This window comes from Crocuta crocuta, unplaced genomic scaffold, assembly GCF_008692635.1.
Source record: "Crocuta crocuta isolate KB4526 unplaced genomic scaffold, BGI_CrCroc_1.0 scaffold50, whole genome shotgun sequence".
In the NCBI taxonomy this organism is placed as follows: domain Eukaryota; kingdom Metazoa; phylum Chordata; class Mammalia; order Carnivora; family Hyaenidae; genus Crocuta; species Crocuta crocuta.
In genome coordinates, this window is record NW_027527428.1 from 7,782,688 (window position 1) to 7,800,457 (window position 17,770).

General features: G+C 57.3%; 2 protein-coding genes across 2 annotated transcripts; both read right to left on the reverse strand.

Moving 5' to 3' along the window:
• Window positions 1-3,246: 3,246 nt before the first annotated feature.
• Window positions 3,247-6,116, reverse strand: CD7 (CD7 molecule). Its single transcript, XM_077757024.1, has 4 exons — window positions 5,870-6,116; window positions 4,651-4,965; window positions 4,277-4,410; window positions 3,247-3,719 (listed from the first exon to the last, which is right to left on the reverse strand). The coding sequence occupies exons 1-4, from the start codon at window positions 5,943-5,945 to the stop codon at window positions 3,612-3,614; spliced, it is 633 nt and encodes a 210-aa protein (XP_077613150.1). The 5' UTR covers window positions 5,946-6,116; the 3' UTR covers window positions 3,247-3,611.
• A 1,035-nt stretch (window positions 6,117-7,151) lies between these two features.
• On the reverse strand, window positions 7,152-8,651 carry SECTM1 (secreted and transmembrane 1). The gene is made up of 3 exons (XM_077757036.1): window positions 8,363-8,651; window positions 7,907-7,963; window positions 7,152-7,734 (listed from the first exon to the last, which is right to left on the reverse strand). The coding sequence occupies exons 1-3, from the start codon at window positions 8,610-8,612 to the stop codon at window positions 7,583-7,585; spliced, it is 459 nt and encodes a 152-aa protein (XP_077613162.1). The 5' UTR covers window positions 8,613-8,651; the 3' UTR covers window positions 7,152-7,582.
• Between the last annotated feature and the right edge of the window lie 9,119 nt (window positions 8,652-17,770).

Below are 17,770 nucleotides of genomic sequence, written 5' to 3' on the forward strand. Positions count from 1 at the left end.
TGGAGACCAGGCTACTGATAAGATTGCCTTTTGTAATATATGAAGATATTTGTAAACTGATGGAGACTCATATCCTGCAGGACTGTGATCTCTATCAGTTAACCATTCATTTTCTGTCCTTTCCTTTGTCCCTGGGCAGCCGGGAGTGCGTGAGGAATGTCACACACGCCCCACCTGGGCGGGGGGGTGTCCTCAGCCCGCCCCACGCTCCCTTATCTTCACGTGCGCTCTGCCTCTGGGGCTCCCACTGTCCTGTCTCCCTTTCTCAGGCCTTCCTTGGAGAAATTTCTCCACTACGCGTGTCTCTGAGGCTTGCTTTACTTCTCTTCTCCTTCTGGGATTTCCTGTCAGATCTCCCCCCCCACCCCCCCGCCGCTGCTCGTCCCCTCTGTTATTAGTGGGTCAATGATTATGGTTTTGTTCCTGACCTTCCCGAGTGGATGCCTTGACGGCTATCCTCTGAGGGTGTCGGTTGCTCTGGCCTTGACTTCGGTGTGTTTGGCCTGACCCACAGGTGGACAAGGCCCAGTCGGCCAGCTGCCCCCTGAGAATGTGAGGTATCAGGCCATGAGTCTTAAGAGGGTCAAGACCGGTGCAGGGTTGTGGGGCCGGCCAACCTGGAGTGGGGAGGGATGAGCCCCCACCCTCAAGACCGTCTTCCTGCCGTGCCAGCCCTTTCCGCTGCCCCACCTGGTGAGCCCCTGCGTTGGGAACTGGGCTTTTCCAGGAGGGTCAGTCGCCATCCTCTGGCTTTGAAGGCAGCGTGGGAAGGACTCGACACCCTGTGGTGCACGTTTCCACCCTCCCCACTGCGCTCAGCCACCCCAGGTCCGGGTCTTTCTGTTTCTCTGGAAACTCCCTGCCCTCAGCCGTGGCCTGGCCACGGGAGCTACTCCTTGAGTGTCGCCTCTTGCTGTCCAGGCCTCCTGAGCCCACGCTCGCGCAGCGGACAGAAGCTGCTCCAAGGGTTTACCTATGGTGCTCGGTCCGCGCGCCACCTCACCACGTGGGGCAGCCCTTTTCCCCATTTTACAGGTGACGGATTTGAACTGAGAGGCTCCGGCACCAGGTGGGGGGGCGCGACTTGGGTAGTGCTCTGCTTCTTGTCGGGGGAGGCATAAACCAGGCCCGTCAGGTTTACGTGTCTGTCTATTATCTGTCATCTGTATTTCACGACATGCCCAGCACACGGGGGTGTCAGCAGGGCCGGGGGAGAGGGGGCCACGGAGGAGGAAGCCAGGCCTGCCCTGCAGTCGCCACGGTCTGGAGGGCGGACAGAGAAGCAGCCGGCCACGGGACGGAAGACGGTGCGAACACGACCGTGAGCACAGAGGGGAGGCACCGGGTCGGAGGGGCTGTGACTCGGGCTCAGGCCCCGGTCACCGGGGTGAGGCCAGGCTGAGATCGCCTCAGGTGACAGGGCCTCTGGAAGCTGGCTGCAGGTGACGATTTTCATTTCCTGGAAGTGGCTTCTGAAGGTGGGGAGCGGGGAAAGGGCGCGGACGCCTGGGAGCCGGGGGCCAGGGGGCCAGGGGAAGCACGTGCAGCTCGGCCTGGCCACCACGGAGCGTGGCCCCCGCTCTCCTCGTTTACAGAGGGGACGCTGTGGCCCAGAGGGGGAGGACTTGCTGAGTGGTCAGGAGTGGGGACAACTGATAGACACCTGCTGTATACCCGGGTCTGTAGGGCAGCCTGCACTTGCTCCAGGGTCCCTGCGAGGCTGGGGCGCCAGGACCCGGCGGCTCTTTGCTGGTCCTCCCGACTGCCCTCCGGGTCCCAGCAGCAGGTCTCCGGTGGCCTCTGGGGAAACTGCTGAGTTCCTGTCCCAGGCTGCCTGCCCCGCGCCCGCGGTGTCCCAGGAACTCCTGCCTGCTGAGCACACGTCCCAGCACCCAGGGAAAACGAGTGTCGGCACCCTGGGTGTCCGTCCGCCCTGTCGTCCGAGCAGACACACACGGCCACGTGTACCCGTCTGTACTTTACAAACACAGGGTCACATGTGCTGTGCGCACCCAACGCCATTTTATTTTATTTACTTTATTTTATTTTGAAAGTTTATTTATTTTGAGAGAGAGAGAGAGAACTGGGGAGGGGCAGAGAGAGAGGGAGAGAATTCCAAGCAGGCTCCAAGCTGTCAGCACAGAACCCAACATGGGGCTCGATCCCACGAACCGTGAGATCATGACCTGAGCTGAAATCAAGAGTCGGACGCTCAACTGACTGAGCCTCCCAGGCGCTCCCCGCCCCCCAACGCCATTTTGATGCTTGCTGCATGTACGCGTCTTGCTGAATATGGCAATTCCCTTATTTGGACATTTAGGTCCTTTCTCAGTTGTTCGTTTTTGTGTTGGAAGCAGTATCGTGATGGTACCACCATAACTCTGTGCTCAGAGATCACTTCCCAAAGACAAGATTCTAGAAGTGGGTTTGTGGGTTTCCAAGTTAAAGAAACTCACACCTTAATGACAGTTTTAATCTTTGCAAACATAGGTGATGAAGGGTGATTTCATTTCTACTGACATTTCATTGGTAACTAGCAATTTGAATGGTTTCCCATGTTCATCACTCATTTTTTACTCGTTGTACATTTTTATCCGAATGTGTTTTCTTTCTATTGATTGATAAGGATCTTTATAAGTGAAGCATATTTACCCTTGTTCTGTAACTTTTCTCCCCCAAGTTTGTAGATGCTGGTCATGTATTTATGTGTGAAGTGTTTTTACAGAGCGAGGTTTTCAAGCTTCTGCACAGTCAACCGTATCGGGGTTGCCTTTGCAGCTCTGGTGGGAGGTTGGAGGGCACAGGATGGGCAGCGTGGGCAGCGTGGTCTGCTGTTTCTAAGCCCAGAGGCTCAGGGGACACATCACAGTTGGCACCCACGCTGGGGGTGCCTTGTTTCCCACCCGGAGAGCGGGCATAGGTCCCCAAGTTCCCCTTGCCTCCCCACAGGAGGGCAACAGGGAAGGGCTCTTAGTTAGGACCCCCCGGGTCACGGCTGCCGGCTCCCCTCCTCCATCCCCACCTCACTCTGTGATGGACGCAGGTGAGGCCAGGTGAGGGGGCCGGGGGGGGCGGTGAGGGCTCTGCAGCCTGTCCAGGGCGGCAGGGGCCCCCCGGGCCTGGAGCGGGGAAGTGCCCCCTTGCTCATGCCCTTCCTCAAGGTATCACACTGAATCACACAGGCTGCAAAATCCTAGCAGATGTCTGATGTCTGGCTCTCAACCGGTTGAGAAATAGATGCTGGAGTCGGAAAGGGGAGAAGAGAAGTGCTTTATTTCTGGCAAGCCTGGGTTGGGGGCTGCGTCTCCCCTCCACCCCTCTTGACCCCTCCCAGGCCCGGGGTCCAAGTCTATCCTGCAGAGGAGCCCCCTGCCGTGCGAGGGGAAGGGCAGCAAGCAGCAGGACAGAGAGGCTTCCTCCCGGGGGCTCCACGGTGGCGGACCCAGCAGAGCAGAGCAGCCTGGAAGGCAGGAGGTAGGCAAGGAAGGCTTCCTGGAGGAGGCGCCAGGAGGCTGATGGCTGCAGAGAGCTGCCTGTGCGACCTCGCCGGGTCAGGGGGCCCTCGGCGAGCCACACCTAGCTGGAGGGGGGCCTGGGGGGGCCTGCCAGGCTCACTGGTACACGTTGGGGGCGGACATGGTGTTTTGGCCGCTGTAGGACATGTCCTCGTACACCACGCACGCTGAGTTCTCATCCTTCAGGCAGCAGAGCTTCTTGATCTAGAAGACAAGCCCCTCCTTCCTGTCCGGGGTCCCGCTCGCCCTGGGGCGTCTGTGTCCCCAGTGCACACCCCCTCGGGAGCTTTTAGATCGGATCCTGGAGATGCTGCTGGGCTTCCAGGCCCGCGTGAAGCCAGCTCGCAGAGACGCAGAGAGCTGGCTGACCAGGGCAGAGCAGACCACTTCCTGGCACCTGTCTCTGTTACCTGTCAGTGCACTTTCACACCCACCCACGCTGATCTCACACCCGCAGATTCCCACGCATGCCGCACGCACACACAGGCGCTCACCTGTGTGCACACACGCTCCCACGAGTACCTGCCCGTCTCTCCCAGCGTGTCCCCGGGCCCCCCTCACAGCTGTGCTTTCCTCCTGGGCCCGTGCCCATCCCGGCTCACGGCTCGCGGCTCTCCCTCCCACCCCCGACCCCGCCGTCTACACCCTCGGGCCTCCCAGGAACCCTGGTGGAGGGGATGCGTGGGTCCTGGGGTTTCCCCGGGGCTTCTCAGAGGAGCCAGCTTACAGGGACAAGGTGACAGCTGGGGGTTCACACTGACCTGTGCCCTCCTCAGCACGCACGCTGCCCCCAGCCCCAGCCCGATGACGAAGCCGCTGACGGCCAGGGCCACGGGGAAGGAAAAGTGCATCGGCCAAGCCTCCTGGCTTGTGTCCCCTGCTTTGGACAGTTTGTCTGTGAAGAAGGAATGGAGAGGAGCACTGGACGGGTGGTGGATTTTGTGAGGGACTTTGGGGCTCATGGAGGGGGTCTGGAGTGGGGGATGGGCAACCCGGCACCTCCCTGGAGGGGGGTGGGCTCGCGCTGGAAGCAGCAGCTCAAGCAAGTGCACTGGAAAGGTCCCCGACAAGGGCAGGTGGAGCCAGGCCCACCCAGCAGGTGTGGGCGGGGTCCTGGGGTAGGCCCGGGCCCTACCTGTCACCACAACCAAGGTGCCAGGGCCCCAGACCTCGTCCTTCATGACTGCCTGGCAGGCATAAGCCCCGGTGTCGGCTGGCCGCAGGTGGTGCATGGTCACCGTCAGGTTGTGCTGCTGCCCCGAGAAGACAATGCGGCCCCGGAACTTCTCATCCACCGTGGGCTCCTTGTTGTCTTCATAGTAGATCACGTTGCTCGGCCTCGGCCACCTCTGCTTCAGGTAGACCCCCAGCAGGGTCCCGTTGCTGCAGCAGGTGATGTGGACGGAGCCGCCCTCGGGGGCGATCGCGTACGGGGGGGCCTGCCGCACCTCTGCAGGAAGGACCCCTGCTGTCACCATGGGCCGGGCCAGAGGCCAGGACCCTCCTCACTGCCGGGCAGGCTGGGGGACAGAGTGTCCTGGGACAGCCCCCTGCTGGCACGGCCCCACAGCCACCACCTTGCCTCACAGAAGCTCCCGGGTGACGGCACCCCAGGGCTGTCCTCGAGGGCTGAAGGGGCCCCAGAGGGCTGGGCTGCCTGGGGCCTCTGCCCACACAGGGGCCCCGGGGAGGTTCGGGCCGTGGGCAGCTCCGACCACGTCTCCCAGAGACAGCAGACGGACTGTCCCGCCTCCTTCTTTTTCCTTCCCGGCAGCCTCAGTTTCCCCATCATCTGCAGGCACCTGGGTCTGGGGTGGGCACATCTTCGCTTGTCTGTGAGACGCCCAGGAATGTCCCTGTCTGTGCCACTGGGGTCCACCAGGGCCAGCTTCCTGGTGCAAACACGAACCTTCTTTAATCTAAACATCAGCTTCTCAGCAAACTAAATTCTGGAGATTCTTTTGTTTTTTGCTGAGTGTCTCCCNTCAGCACAGAGCCCGACGCGGGGCTCGAACCCACGCACCGCGAGATCATGACCTGAGTGAAAGTCAGACGCTCAACTGACTAAGCCACCCAGGCGCCCCATGCACTGTATCTGTTTTAAAAAGCAAACTAACGGACAACATTCTCTCATAACAAAGGCAACCTTGCTAATTATGGAAAAGAGAGTCCCCAAGACGGGTAGGCAGAGAAAAAGACCAAAGCCACAGTGACTCTGCCCGAGTCGGCGCTGACGGCGGGGCGGGGGCTCTGTAGGGAGGTCGTGCTCAGGGTCCCCAGGCCACCCCTTCGCAGGGAGGAGCACCCCCTCAGGAGGGCACTGAGCCCACGCAGTGGGGACACAGGGGGCTTACCTTGCGTGGCCAGGACGCTGAGCAGGGTGCAGGCCACTGTGAGGGGCGCCAGGAGCAGTGCAAGCTCTAGGGCCATGCTTGCGGCCACCGTGCCCCCACAGGCCCAGCGGCGGGGGAGGCAGGGCCCCTCTCTCGGCCGGCTGAGGCTCTTCCTGTCGGCAGCACCCAGCCGCTGCCACCACCTCCACGGCACCGCCTCAAAGCCCCAGTGTTAGGGCAGGAGGAGGTACCGGGGGTCTGTGGACTCTGAGAGGGCTTCCTGGAGGTGGTGCCATGGGCAAGAGGAGGTGCTGAGAGCCAGGCTGGGAGGGGCGGCCCTCACTCCCTTCCCCTCTCCGCACTGCCCTGCTGAGCACCCGTAGACAACCGGTCACCCGCTCCTGCTGTGTCCCCACAGGCTCAGGGCTCAGGGCAGCAGCAGGGCAAGGCCAAGGGCGTCGGGCCGGTGGGGTGGGGTCCAGGCTCCTGATGCCCCGGTCCTCTCGGTCACTGCTCTCTTTTTCTTTTCTTTTAAGTTTATTTATTTATGTGGGGGGGGGGAGGGAAAACACGTGCGCGAGAGTGGAGGGGGCGCCGAGAGGGAGGGACTCCCAGCAGACTCCGTGCTGTCCGCGCAGAGGTCCGTCTCCGGAACCGTGAGATCACGGCCTGAGCTGAGACCAGGAGTCGGATGCTCAGCCGACTGAGCCACCCAGGCGCCCCTCTGGGTCACTTTCTGCTGAACCTGATTTGTGTCCAGAAGTCTGGCCGCCACTCAGCCACCCCTGCAGTGTGGGGCCAGGGGCCACAGGGCCAGGGGGCAGGGCCTGGAGCGCGCTGCGAGGCTCCAGAGCTCGATCTCCTTAGAGAAACCCTTGAAAATACAAGCAGCAAGGAGGAAGTGAAAACAAAGACCCAGACCCAGAATTTCCTCGTAGGTCTGGGCCCCACTGAGGCGCCACGCAGCCCCCCTGCCTCGGCGTGGGGCCCTCTGCAGCGAGGGGGGACCCAAACACCCACTGCTGTGGGTGACCTCGGGCTTTTCAGTGCTTTAAGACAGGAAGCAGCTTCTTTCAGATTTATTTGTTTTTTCCCCCACTTAAAAAAATGTGCATTTCCCCCAGTCATTTCGTGGTTTATTGACCAGTTTATTTTATTCATCTTAAGGGTTAGCTTTATGGGTGTTTTTAAAAGCACTGAATGTGTATTTTAGGAAAAGCCTGCATGTCCCTCTTAAGAACACACTGAATGGAGTTACACCNGCCATGTGCGGACACCTGCCCGTGAGCCGCCGCTAGTCACCTGCTCCCGCCGGGGAGCCCCCTAGTGGTGGAGGCGGGCTGGCTCCCCACCTCAGGTCTCTGCCCACAGCCTGACCCCAGGATGGTCCCCCAAACTTGTTCTTGCTTGTGGTCACAGACAGGAGTGTGCTCAAGATCAACCTAAGCCCCAAAGTGGGGCGTCTCTGAGGCTACAGCAGCCCCTTCTTTTTTTTTAATGGATTTTTCATTTTTTTAATGTTTATTTATTTTTGAGACAGAGAGAGACAGAGCACGAGTGGAGGAGGGCAGAGAGAGGGAGACACAGAATCCGAAGCAGCTCCAGGCTCTGAGCTGTCAGCACAGAGCCCGACGCGGGGCTCGAACCCACGAACTGTGAGATCATGACCTGAGCTGAAGTCGGACGCTTCACCGACTGACACCCCCAGGCGAACAGAAGCCTGGGTGCCGGGCCTCAGACCTGCAGGGGCTTCGAGTACAGCGAACCGTGCCTTCGGCACCAGGCTAACCCGGTAGCCGCCAGGAGAGCGAGCACGACAATGACACTGATGACAAGCGCCAGCTGGAACTGGCCTTCGGCCCCCGACGGGCACGCCATCTGCGGGCCTGTGGGAGGGGGTGGGGACATCGTTCATTCCCCCACGAGGAGTGCACCCTCAAGGGGGATGCCACCCCCATGGGCAGGAGGTGGGCATGGGAGCCAGGCACGGAGGGTGGGGACAGCCCGGGGCACCCGAGGGGCTCCCCGGGGAACCTGGGCACAGGTAAGAACACTTACCGCAGGAAGAGGCGGAGGACACGTTTCCTGCCTGGTTCAGGTCTGGGGCCTCTGTGCCTGATGCAGCCCCCCAGCCCCAAGAATCAGATGAGTCCACAAGGGGCTGGCTGGGTCCCCTCCCCAGGCCGGGCCAGGCTGGGGACACCGTTCTCAACCCCCTCACCGCCTCTGCCCCCAGAGCTCAGGGTGACTGATTGGATTAGAGCTGGCTAGGGGACACAGTGCCCTGCTGACTTTGAGCAGTGTCCTGGGGGGGGGGTCGGGGGAAGGGCAGAGGGTCAGCAGGGGCGGGGGGNNNNGCTTGGTCGGAGAAGCCTGGCCCGGGGCAGTGGGGCCAGCCCAGGCCGGCTGGAGAAGCAGAGGGATCAGGGGCCCCACCCTGGGAGAGAGCTGCCCCTCCCCTGGGCTGTCCTCCCAAACAGGAGCACAGTTCATCTAAACGGGAGCCCGGCTCACCTGAAACGTTCAGTGTGGTGTCTCTGACATTCCTCTGCAGACCCTGGAGATGCCACTTGTAGCCCCCAGCCTGGGTGTCGCTCACCTTGGGAATCACCAGCTGTGCCACGCCTCCCCGGACCTGCAGCTGCCACCCACCCTGGCAGAAGCAGCCTGGGGGCGTCACACTGAACAGGGGCTGGGAGTCCTCCCCACTGGTGTTCAAGTAGATGGTGACGTGCAAGAAGGGGTTGGAGATGTTGCAGGACATCACAGCGCACTGGCCCCTGGACACGGAAACCACGCCTTCGGTGCAGGAGGGGCTGTCCCAGCCTGTGAGCAAGGGACAGGTCACACGTGGGTCACTGCTGGGCCTCAGGAGGTTCCCGGCCCCCCTCCCTGGGGCCAGGGGGCAGGGCAGCGGCAGGACAGGGCCCCCAGGGACACAGGGGCCCCGCTCGGGGCGGAGGACGCAGCAACGGGAGCATCAGCCCTGGTGTCTCATGTGGGAAAACAAGACAGAGACAAAAGCCGGGGGGCCGTGTGGGTTCCCACATGCGTCTGCTGTGCCGCGTCACCTGGCTGGAGACGTCCCCTGACTCCCGTCACGGCGGGTGGGTTCCGGGGCAGGGGGTGGGCGTGGGGTGGAGGGCACTCTGCTCTACNGGCTGCCTCCGTGTCCCCCAGGGCCCGCCTCAGCGTCCCCAGCTCCTGGGCCAGGTGTGTGCAGTCGGCACACTCAGCTCCACAAGGAAGGTCCCCGGCTCCTGCGGGACACCCGCCCCCCTGATGTCCGAGGCAGGAGCTCGGACCCCCAGCTGCCCCACCCCTGCGAGGGACACAGCCAGCCCACAGTCTGGGGAAGGCCGAGCCCTGGAATGAATTCACCCGTCACCAGCCTCCCCCTGCAATCGGGGAAAGCCTGACACGCAGGGGCCCCAAGCGCCAGCACCAGGCGAGCCAGCCCCCCCATCCCGCCACGCCAGTTCCCGCCAGGGACACAGATGGACAGACGACAGACAGTGACCCGGCGCGCCACCGGGTGGAGACAATGCTTGGCCACAGTTAACCGAATACAGCACAGCGTGGCCGGTGCCACGTGTGGGCAGTGCTGGGGGCCTCGGGCGCCCACGAGAGAGGGAGTGTGAGGTGGAAGCTCGTGCGAGGCATGCACGGGGCAAACCCCGGCTGTGCAGGCCACGGTCACAGGTGTGTCCCTCGTGAGGACAGCCGCGCAGGGCAGCCAAGCCAGGGGAGAGGACAGGGGAGCCCGCAGGAAACCGCCCGCGTCCCCGAGCGGGCTGGCGGGGCCGGTCACGGCTCCCTGGATGTGAGGCACCAAGCCTGTCAGTGGCTGGAAACCCCCGCTTCCCCTCAGCCATCACAGTGCTTGCTCTGGAAGGGTTTTTGTTGTTGTTGTTGTTGTTTTTAATGTTTTATTTATTTTTGAGAGAGAGAGGCAGCGTGAGCAGGGGAGGGTCAGAGAGAGAGGGAGTCACAGAATCTGAAACAGGCTCCAGGCTCTGAGCTGTCAGCACAGAGCCCAACATGGGGCTCGAACCCACAAACCGTGAGATCGTGACCTGAGCCGAAGTCGGACGCTTAACCGACTGAGCCCCTCCAGGCGCCCCTCTCTGGAAGGGTCTTTNGCCCGGGGGCGGGGGGCGGGGGGGATGGGACCAGAGCAGGGACAGAAAGTCCTCAGCTCGCCCTGCTGCCCCTCCTCTGGCCATAGCACTTGTCACTAACTGACCAGGACGCTCTTTCCCTTGGAAACTGGCCAGGCCCCCCAGTGCCCCGAAGGTTGTCATCGGGTACCCGCTATCTGCTGTCTGGGGGGGTTCATCCCATCGTGGCCCAGGGGCATTGCCTCAGGGTCAGGTCCCCACCTGGGGCCTGGGCCCCGCCTTAGCCTGACCTAGATCTGCTCCCCCACCCCTGCTGGGCGCCCCCAGAAGACAGGGTGGGACCCTGAGACTTACTTCCATTCTGGGCACTCAGGGAGGGGGCGGCCAGGAGGAGGAATGTCAAGGTCAGCATGGCCGGCAGGACAGGGAGGCCTAGACAAGGGAAAACACAAGGTCGGAGGTTTCTCGGGCGCAGCCTGGCCCGAGTCGGGCCGGGGTCCCGAGCTCCTCCCTGACCTGCTGCGCCTGGACGCCGGAGCCCCTGCCCTGCATCTTCTCCGTGCTGAGCCAGCCGTGGGCCCCCAACTAAAAGTGTTTTAAGGGGCACCTGGGGGGCTCAGTCGGTTGAGCATCTGACTTCGGCTCAGGTCACGATCTCATGGCTGGTGAGTGAGTTGGAGCCCCGAGTAGGGCTCTGTGCTGCCAGCGCGGAGCCCCCTTCAGAGCCTCGGTCTCTCTCTCTCTGCCCTTCTGCTGCTTGTGTTCTCTCTCTCAAAAATGAATAAACATTAAAAAAAAGTATTTTGAACTTGCTTGCCAGACTATTTTTTTACCTTTTGATTAAAAAAAAAAATAGACTTTCTGTTTTGTCTTTAAGCAATTTTAGGGTTGCAGAGAAATCGGGCAGGACACGCAGAGCTCACATGGTCGTGTCACCGCGTGTGCCGTGTGTGCTCCTCACAACCAATGAGCTGGGACGGCCTCGCCCTTTGCGTACCTCAGGGCTCACTCGTGGTGGATGAAGGTGGGTCGTCCATCATCATGCCCTGTACGGAGCGGTCACCTGGGGAGGGTGGGCGCGGCCCTGTCGCTGGTGTGCCCCTGGGCCGAGGCCTGGCCTGAGCTGGCTTGGCCTCCATAGAGACAGACCAGGAGAAGCAGACAGACAGATGGCCAGGTTGATGGCTGGGTGCTTCCTTCTCTCTCAGTCCACACAGGGTGTGGGATCCTGGCTGTGGAGGCCGTTTTCAGGCAAACAGGCTTGAGGGACGGGAGTCAGAAAGGGCCACAGCGACCACTTGGCTGAAGACACACCTGCCCGTCAGGAGACTCACCCAGAAATAGCCAGAGGTCCTAACTGACCAGTGGGCTACTCACAACCAGGCAGTTACCAAAAGAGAGAATTCCGTACGACGCCAGACCTCCTCATCTTCCGCCTTTACTTACTTTCATTTGTTTTTTTGAGAGAGAGAGAGAGAGAGAGAGAGGGAGGGAGAGAAAGTCCTAAGCAGGCTCCTTGCTGAGTGCAGAACACAGAGCACAGAGCCGGACTCAGGGCTCAATCTCACCACTGCGAGATCACGACTGGAGCCGAAATCAAGAGTTAGATGCTTAACCGACTGAGCCACCGCACCTTCCCCTTTAAAAGCAGCCCCCCCACCCCCGCCTGGCGGCAGATGGCCACTCCCCTGTGGTATATTCCATAAACTTCCATCTCCTTTGTTCTGCCTCAGGTGAATCCTTTGTACCAACCAGCCCCCAGCTTCCACCCGAAGTTGCCCCACATTTGGGGGCCCATATGGGAGACTTTGTGCCCCTCCACATTTGGGGGGACCCTGCAGGGGGAAACTTTGCCGGTCCAGGACTCTCCCTGGATTCCCCAGGGCTCTCTCAGGACTTTCCTTGGTGGATGGACTCTAGGCCCTCGGGGAATCGACGACCTGGGCAGAGGCTACTCCCTGATGAGGATCCGAAGCCCCAGGGGAACCGCCGAAGCCCCCCCCCCCCAAAGCCTGAAAGGGAGAAGGGTTTCCTCCTTTTGCCCGTTGGAGGGACCCTTCCCTTCCTCCCCTTTTCCTTTTCGGCCTTTTGGCAGCCTGCTCCCCTACTGCCCAGACAACCAAAGGCCTCAGGTTGGGGGGAGGGGACCCCTAAATGGTCTGAAGGTCTGAGAGCAAACGCACCGCCCTGCCTGGGCCCACGAGGGCAGAGGCCCCCCCCTCTCTTTCTCACTCGGCCCTACAGGTCTGTCCCCAAAGTCCAGCACAGCTGGCAGCTCGCCCGGGGCAAGTCCACACGTGTTACGGAATCAGTGGGAACCTTTGCTGACTCTCAGCCGCCACCTGCGTCTGTGGGCACACCTGTCCCCAGGCCCCTGAGGGCTGCGTCCACCTCTCGTTTTCCCACACAGTTCTGGCCAAACAGTGCCCGGGCCTCCCTGTTGCCAGGAGACGCTCCAGCAGGACGTGCCATGCCATCTGCTGTGCCCCTTCCATGGTGGGGTGCCACCAGAAGATTCGGTCACCTCATATAGGGGCGTCCTCCAGGACAGCGGACGCCTTGACTGAAACCATGACCATGAGGTGGGGCTCCGTTCCCTTTGGCGGGACCCCCCTTTGGGAATAGGCAGCCAGCCTTTCCCACTGTGGGACCCCCTCTCTTCCTTCGGATTCACCCTTGGGCTGTGCTCTTAAGAACTGGAACATATTTGACCCCAATCGTCGTCTTGTTTTCTGGCCACAGCAGACTCCCAGGTCAAGAGGCATGGCCCTCCACGGAGCCCTTTCTTATAATGCTATTTTCTGGTTTGACTCCTTTGCCAGAACTCCTCCAAATGGTTGGAAGTCCCATGCATGCCTTTGTGGCACTGTCCCCAAACGCGATCTCCACAAAACTGTAGAATGTGTCTTGCTTGGTTTCTTGGCCCCAAATCAGGACCCCGACCTAAGAGCCTCTTGCAGAATGTGTTTGGTCACTAACCAGGCTAACAAGCCACTTCCCCACATGTTGGATGCGGGCTCTATTTTTGTTCTTCCTCCTAATGGAGGTGGGGGCTTCTCCCTCATCCATTTCCCAGGTTAACAGCCATAATAATTGGAACCAATGGTCTCTGGTCAATCAACATCAGGTTGGGAACTTTAAAGAATATTCCCAAACAGCTGCTGAAACTCCTTTTGTTTTGGGGTAATTCCATCTTATCTGGCCAGATAAAGATGGCATATTTCCTCTTGTTGGTGGGAAAAACCAGGGCAACTGCTCCCCTGTCTGAGCTGATGAGGTTTAGAATCCAGAGTCTTCTTTCTCTGCCTTCTGGTGGTGTCTTGCCTCTTCTGCCTCCCCTCCTCTGGTTTCCGCGCCACCCTGACCGTGGCCTGCATAACTGTGGCCGGCATAACTGTGGCCTGCATAACTACGCTATCGGGCTGCCTCCTTCACCATCAGCCCCTCCTCCCACCCTCCCTGTCAAGGGGTGAAGACCACCCACTTCAGATTTCCCCTCCGGTACCCCAGGTAAAAACTGACAATGGGAGCAAATTGATTGACTTTTAAGTGGAGCCAGGTGGAACATCATTCAGTATTTAAGTTTGTCGGTTTAATTAAGATAGAGCATCTCTTTAGAGCTATCAGCATTAAAGGCAAAGCTATTATTCTGCCAAGGTTTACTGAGGGTCAAGTACACCTATGTTATCTCTGTTGCAGTTTGTCAGCAAAAAGATGACTTAAAATGATGGTTAATTTTGTCTGTCTCAAAGTTTTCATGGGTAATTGTTAAGATAACTTTTAAAGTCTCCGGCAGTCTGAAACTTTTAAAGTTTTACCTGGATGATAAATTGGATTGAATTCATTGGACATCTAGGTCTTTTCCAAATAGGATGAAGTGCAAAACCATTGATTACTGAACATAAGATTTATCTGCTTTTGACTTACTGCAGAGAAACTAAGGATATTTGGGTCTGTTGGGAAACGTGCTTTGTGCTTAAATGTATCCATAAATCTGTCATCTGAAGAATTCTGGTATAATAATTCACAATTGGTTACTGGTTAGTTTTCATTGGAAACTAGTTTCTAATAATGCAAAATTCTGCTAAATGTAATTAAGACTGACAGAAATAAAGGAAACAACTCTGTATGTAGGAAAGCAGGAGATATGTAAGAAAGATCTACGGAACGGAAATACACTTTTGTTGACGGCAAAAGAAGGTAACTTTGTCCTAAATGAGACTAGTCGTGTGGAAGGAAATGTCTTGGGACAAAATCTGAATGCACAAGAAAGCTGTAGAAGCTTCATGAAGGGAAATCTTTGGAAAGGAATTTTATGTGTGTTTAGGATGGACTAAGGTTGAAATCAATGGATTTTATTTTATTATTTTTATTTTTATTTATTTCTAGGAAAGAGAGAGAGAGAGCGTGAGCAGGGGAGGGTCAGAGAGAGAGGGAGTCACAGACTGAAACAGGCTCCAGGCTCTGAGCTGGCAGTCAGCACAGAGCCCGATGCGGGGCTCGAACCCACGAACCGCGAGATCATGACCCAAGCGAAAGTCGGACGCTTAACCGACTAAGCCACCCAGGCGCCCCTGAAATGAATGGATTTTAAAACTACACTGGTGTTCTGCTTTTCTTTCTGGTGAAAAGACCAAGTTTTCTTGGATTGTTGGTCTGTTCTTGATAAGAAAATGTAAACAGCATTGTTTTCTCTTTATCTGCGCAGAAAACCAAAGTTACTAGTTTGGTCTTTATCAGGTCTTTGATCATCTATAATCCTACTTAGGCATGTGCTTTAAAACTTTATTAGTTTTTTTCTTAAACAAACCTCTCCAAGATTCAAAATTGTAAATGAAGTCGTTTTGTACTATTTAGGCTTGTTTGGTATTTTATGTGTCGGTATAAGGTCATCACTTGATATTCTGATTATTGAAATGTTATGTGTCACAGAAATAATTGAATTTTCTCGTGAGCTACATCACAATGAACCTCACATCAGATTGTTAACAATGTTTATTTCTCAGTTTTGTCATTTACAGTTATTGCTCTGATGCTCTTGCGAATGTGTTTCATCTTCAAGGACATTCATAAAAAGGGCTTTTGATAAATACAGGTATTCAATATCTTTCATGAAACTGAGCTGAGTTAAGAATTTCCAGAACTAAAAAGCTGCATTCAAACAGAATAAGAATTAGTAACATGGGACTAAATGAACTGAAGAAGATGATTATAGTTTTCTGACTCTTACTGGAAACATTGCTGTTCTCTAATGTTTGTTCTTCTAGATTAGAGATGCTTTCTTCTAAGATACCTATGACTTGCAGAAATGTGATAAAGTATTCATTTGTGAACAAAGTGAGGCATTTAACTTTTCTCTCTACCTGAACCGTCTGAAATCCAGAAACCCTCAGTGAGTATTCTTTCTTCCTTGGCATTTATAATCTTTGCAGAGGTTTAATAAGATTCTGTTCTCTTCGTAACAGGCCACCACTGGGAACATTGGTTATTTTATCAAGGCTTTGACTGGAACGTCAATTGAGAGCAACATGCATAGACTCAGATATGACCAAAGAGTTTTAAGGAACGAAGGTTGACTTTATGAAACATGGCGCCATCCAGCCCCTTGGAAATGTTGACCTGTCACCTGCTGAAAGGTCCCAGCAGCCTCCCCGGGGGAGTAAAGAAGGTCGCATCCTGGTAGGTGCTGGAACCTCGGGAAACTTTGAGGACCTTGTGAAGAGGAATCTACCCAAATCGACAGGTGTTGCAGGCAGGTCTGACGGCAAGTACTTGGCTTGGCTTCTGGCCTGGAGATGCTACTAAGAGTCCAATCTAGATTCCTTATGAAAAGTCCCAGCAAAGCAGATTTTTTGAGATCTATATGACCGATCCCTATTCTTGCTGAGCTTATGTAAATAATTAGACCAAGTTTGTTAAAACGGGACTTGTTTTTCTAACCAATTAGTCTTTCACAGGACAGAAAGCCATTTGGACCTGCCTGGACTGGGCCCCATCAGGCTGTCCTGACCTTCCACTGCTTCTCCCCACAGATCCATCTTTCCAGAATCCAGACGGCCTCGGCCCCAGATGAGGAGGCCCTGCCGAATACAGCCATGAGCTGGTTGGAGATCTCTGCCTGCACACACTCGAGGCCTCGAGGCCCTGGAGTCCGGCCCGCTGCCAATCCTCATTCCCTGGCAGTTAGTCATTTTGTGACATACTTTAGAAAAACTCCCTGCCTGCTTTCCTCTCAAAACTTTCACAATGATTTATCCTTCCCAATTTTAAGACTTCATTCTTGACCTTTTTCTTCAGGGTGACCTCTCCAAATTTTACTCGGTCAGAAATCATCACTTACCTGGAGTCGCTCCTCCCTTGATGTCCTGCTCTCACAATACAATCCTCACCCGTTTGGGGGGTAAGTTTTGTCTTTTTCATCGTGACCTGTCTTTGGCTTCCTCCTTCTGGGACCAAGTAACACAAGGATGGTTTTCCCAAAAACAAAATCTGCTCATGGAGTCTTCCCTTCTTAGGACTCCTAATTATTGGTCCCCCTCCCTTCAGTCTCTTGTTAAATCTGTCTCTTGTAGAATCCAACAATTCCATATATAGTTCCACAGCCCACACCATCGGAGGGTCCCCTCCCCCAAATCCCACTGGCCTGGCCACCTAACCGCCTATCAGCGTGTTATATAATACCGCGCTCTGGTCTATAACTGCACCGACCCCTGACGCGGCGACAAGTGTAGGTGGGGACACTCTCTGCCCCTTGTTCAGTAGGAAGAAGCTACTGAGGATGAGACATCCACCCATGTGCCAAAAATCTGTCACTGTCGATGTGTCTGGGGGAATGTGGAGGCCGCTTTCAGGAAAGAGGCTTGAGGGACGGGAAGCAGAAAGGGCCATGGTGACCGCCTAGCTGAAGTCAGACCTGCCCGTCAGGCGACCCACCCGAAATAGCCACAGGCCGTAAGTGACCAATGGACTACTCACAACCAGAAAAGGGAGAATCCCGTATGTCACCATATCTCCTCACCTTGCCCCTTTATAAGCAGCCCCCTCCCACTGCCTGGTGGCAGATGGCCTCTCCTCTGCTGCCCTGCCCGCCGCTCCCCTGCAGTGTATTCCATAAACTTCCACCTCCTTTGTTCCGCGTCAGGTGAATTCTTTGCACCACCAGCTACCCGCTTCCGCCCGTCACTGCCCCACCTTTGGGGGCCCCATCCGGCTCCCCATTCAGATGCCACACTCGGGTGGGCTGCGTCGCGTGTGATGCAGCGATAACAAAACCCCCTGGCCTTAGGCCCTGGCGCTCTGGTCTCCAGCGAGCGGGAGCCGCGCCAAGCCTCTGTGAGGACACAGACTCCGAGCCTCCCGGGCGGAGGGTTTGGCTAATGTGCTGAATGGACCCGGCATCTTACGAAAGTTCCAGTAGCCGTGTTCCTACGTGTCACGAGTTAGAGGCAACTGCTACACACCCAACGGGCAGCCTTCCGTCCGTGGAGGGACAGTGGGCGTTCAGGGCCCAGAGCTGTTGTGGCCTCTGTGCGCCGTCCTCACCACCAGTGCAGGCCGTACCAGGAGGCTCACCCCCGGCTCTGGCCTGGACTTTGACCCTGACCTGCACCCCGCACACAGGCCCTTCGGTCCCGGGTTCTGCTCCCCTCCCCCAGCCCCCGGGCATCACTCCCTGGCTTTCTGATGCACCGTTTGGCCCCCGCGCATCCCTCACACATAGAGAAGCTTCATTCCAGTGCTTTCGGATGCCTTAACAGGCTACAGTTTCTGGCGGGGGGGGGGGGGGGGGCGCCCGGGCCAG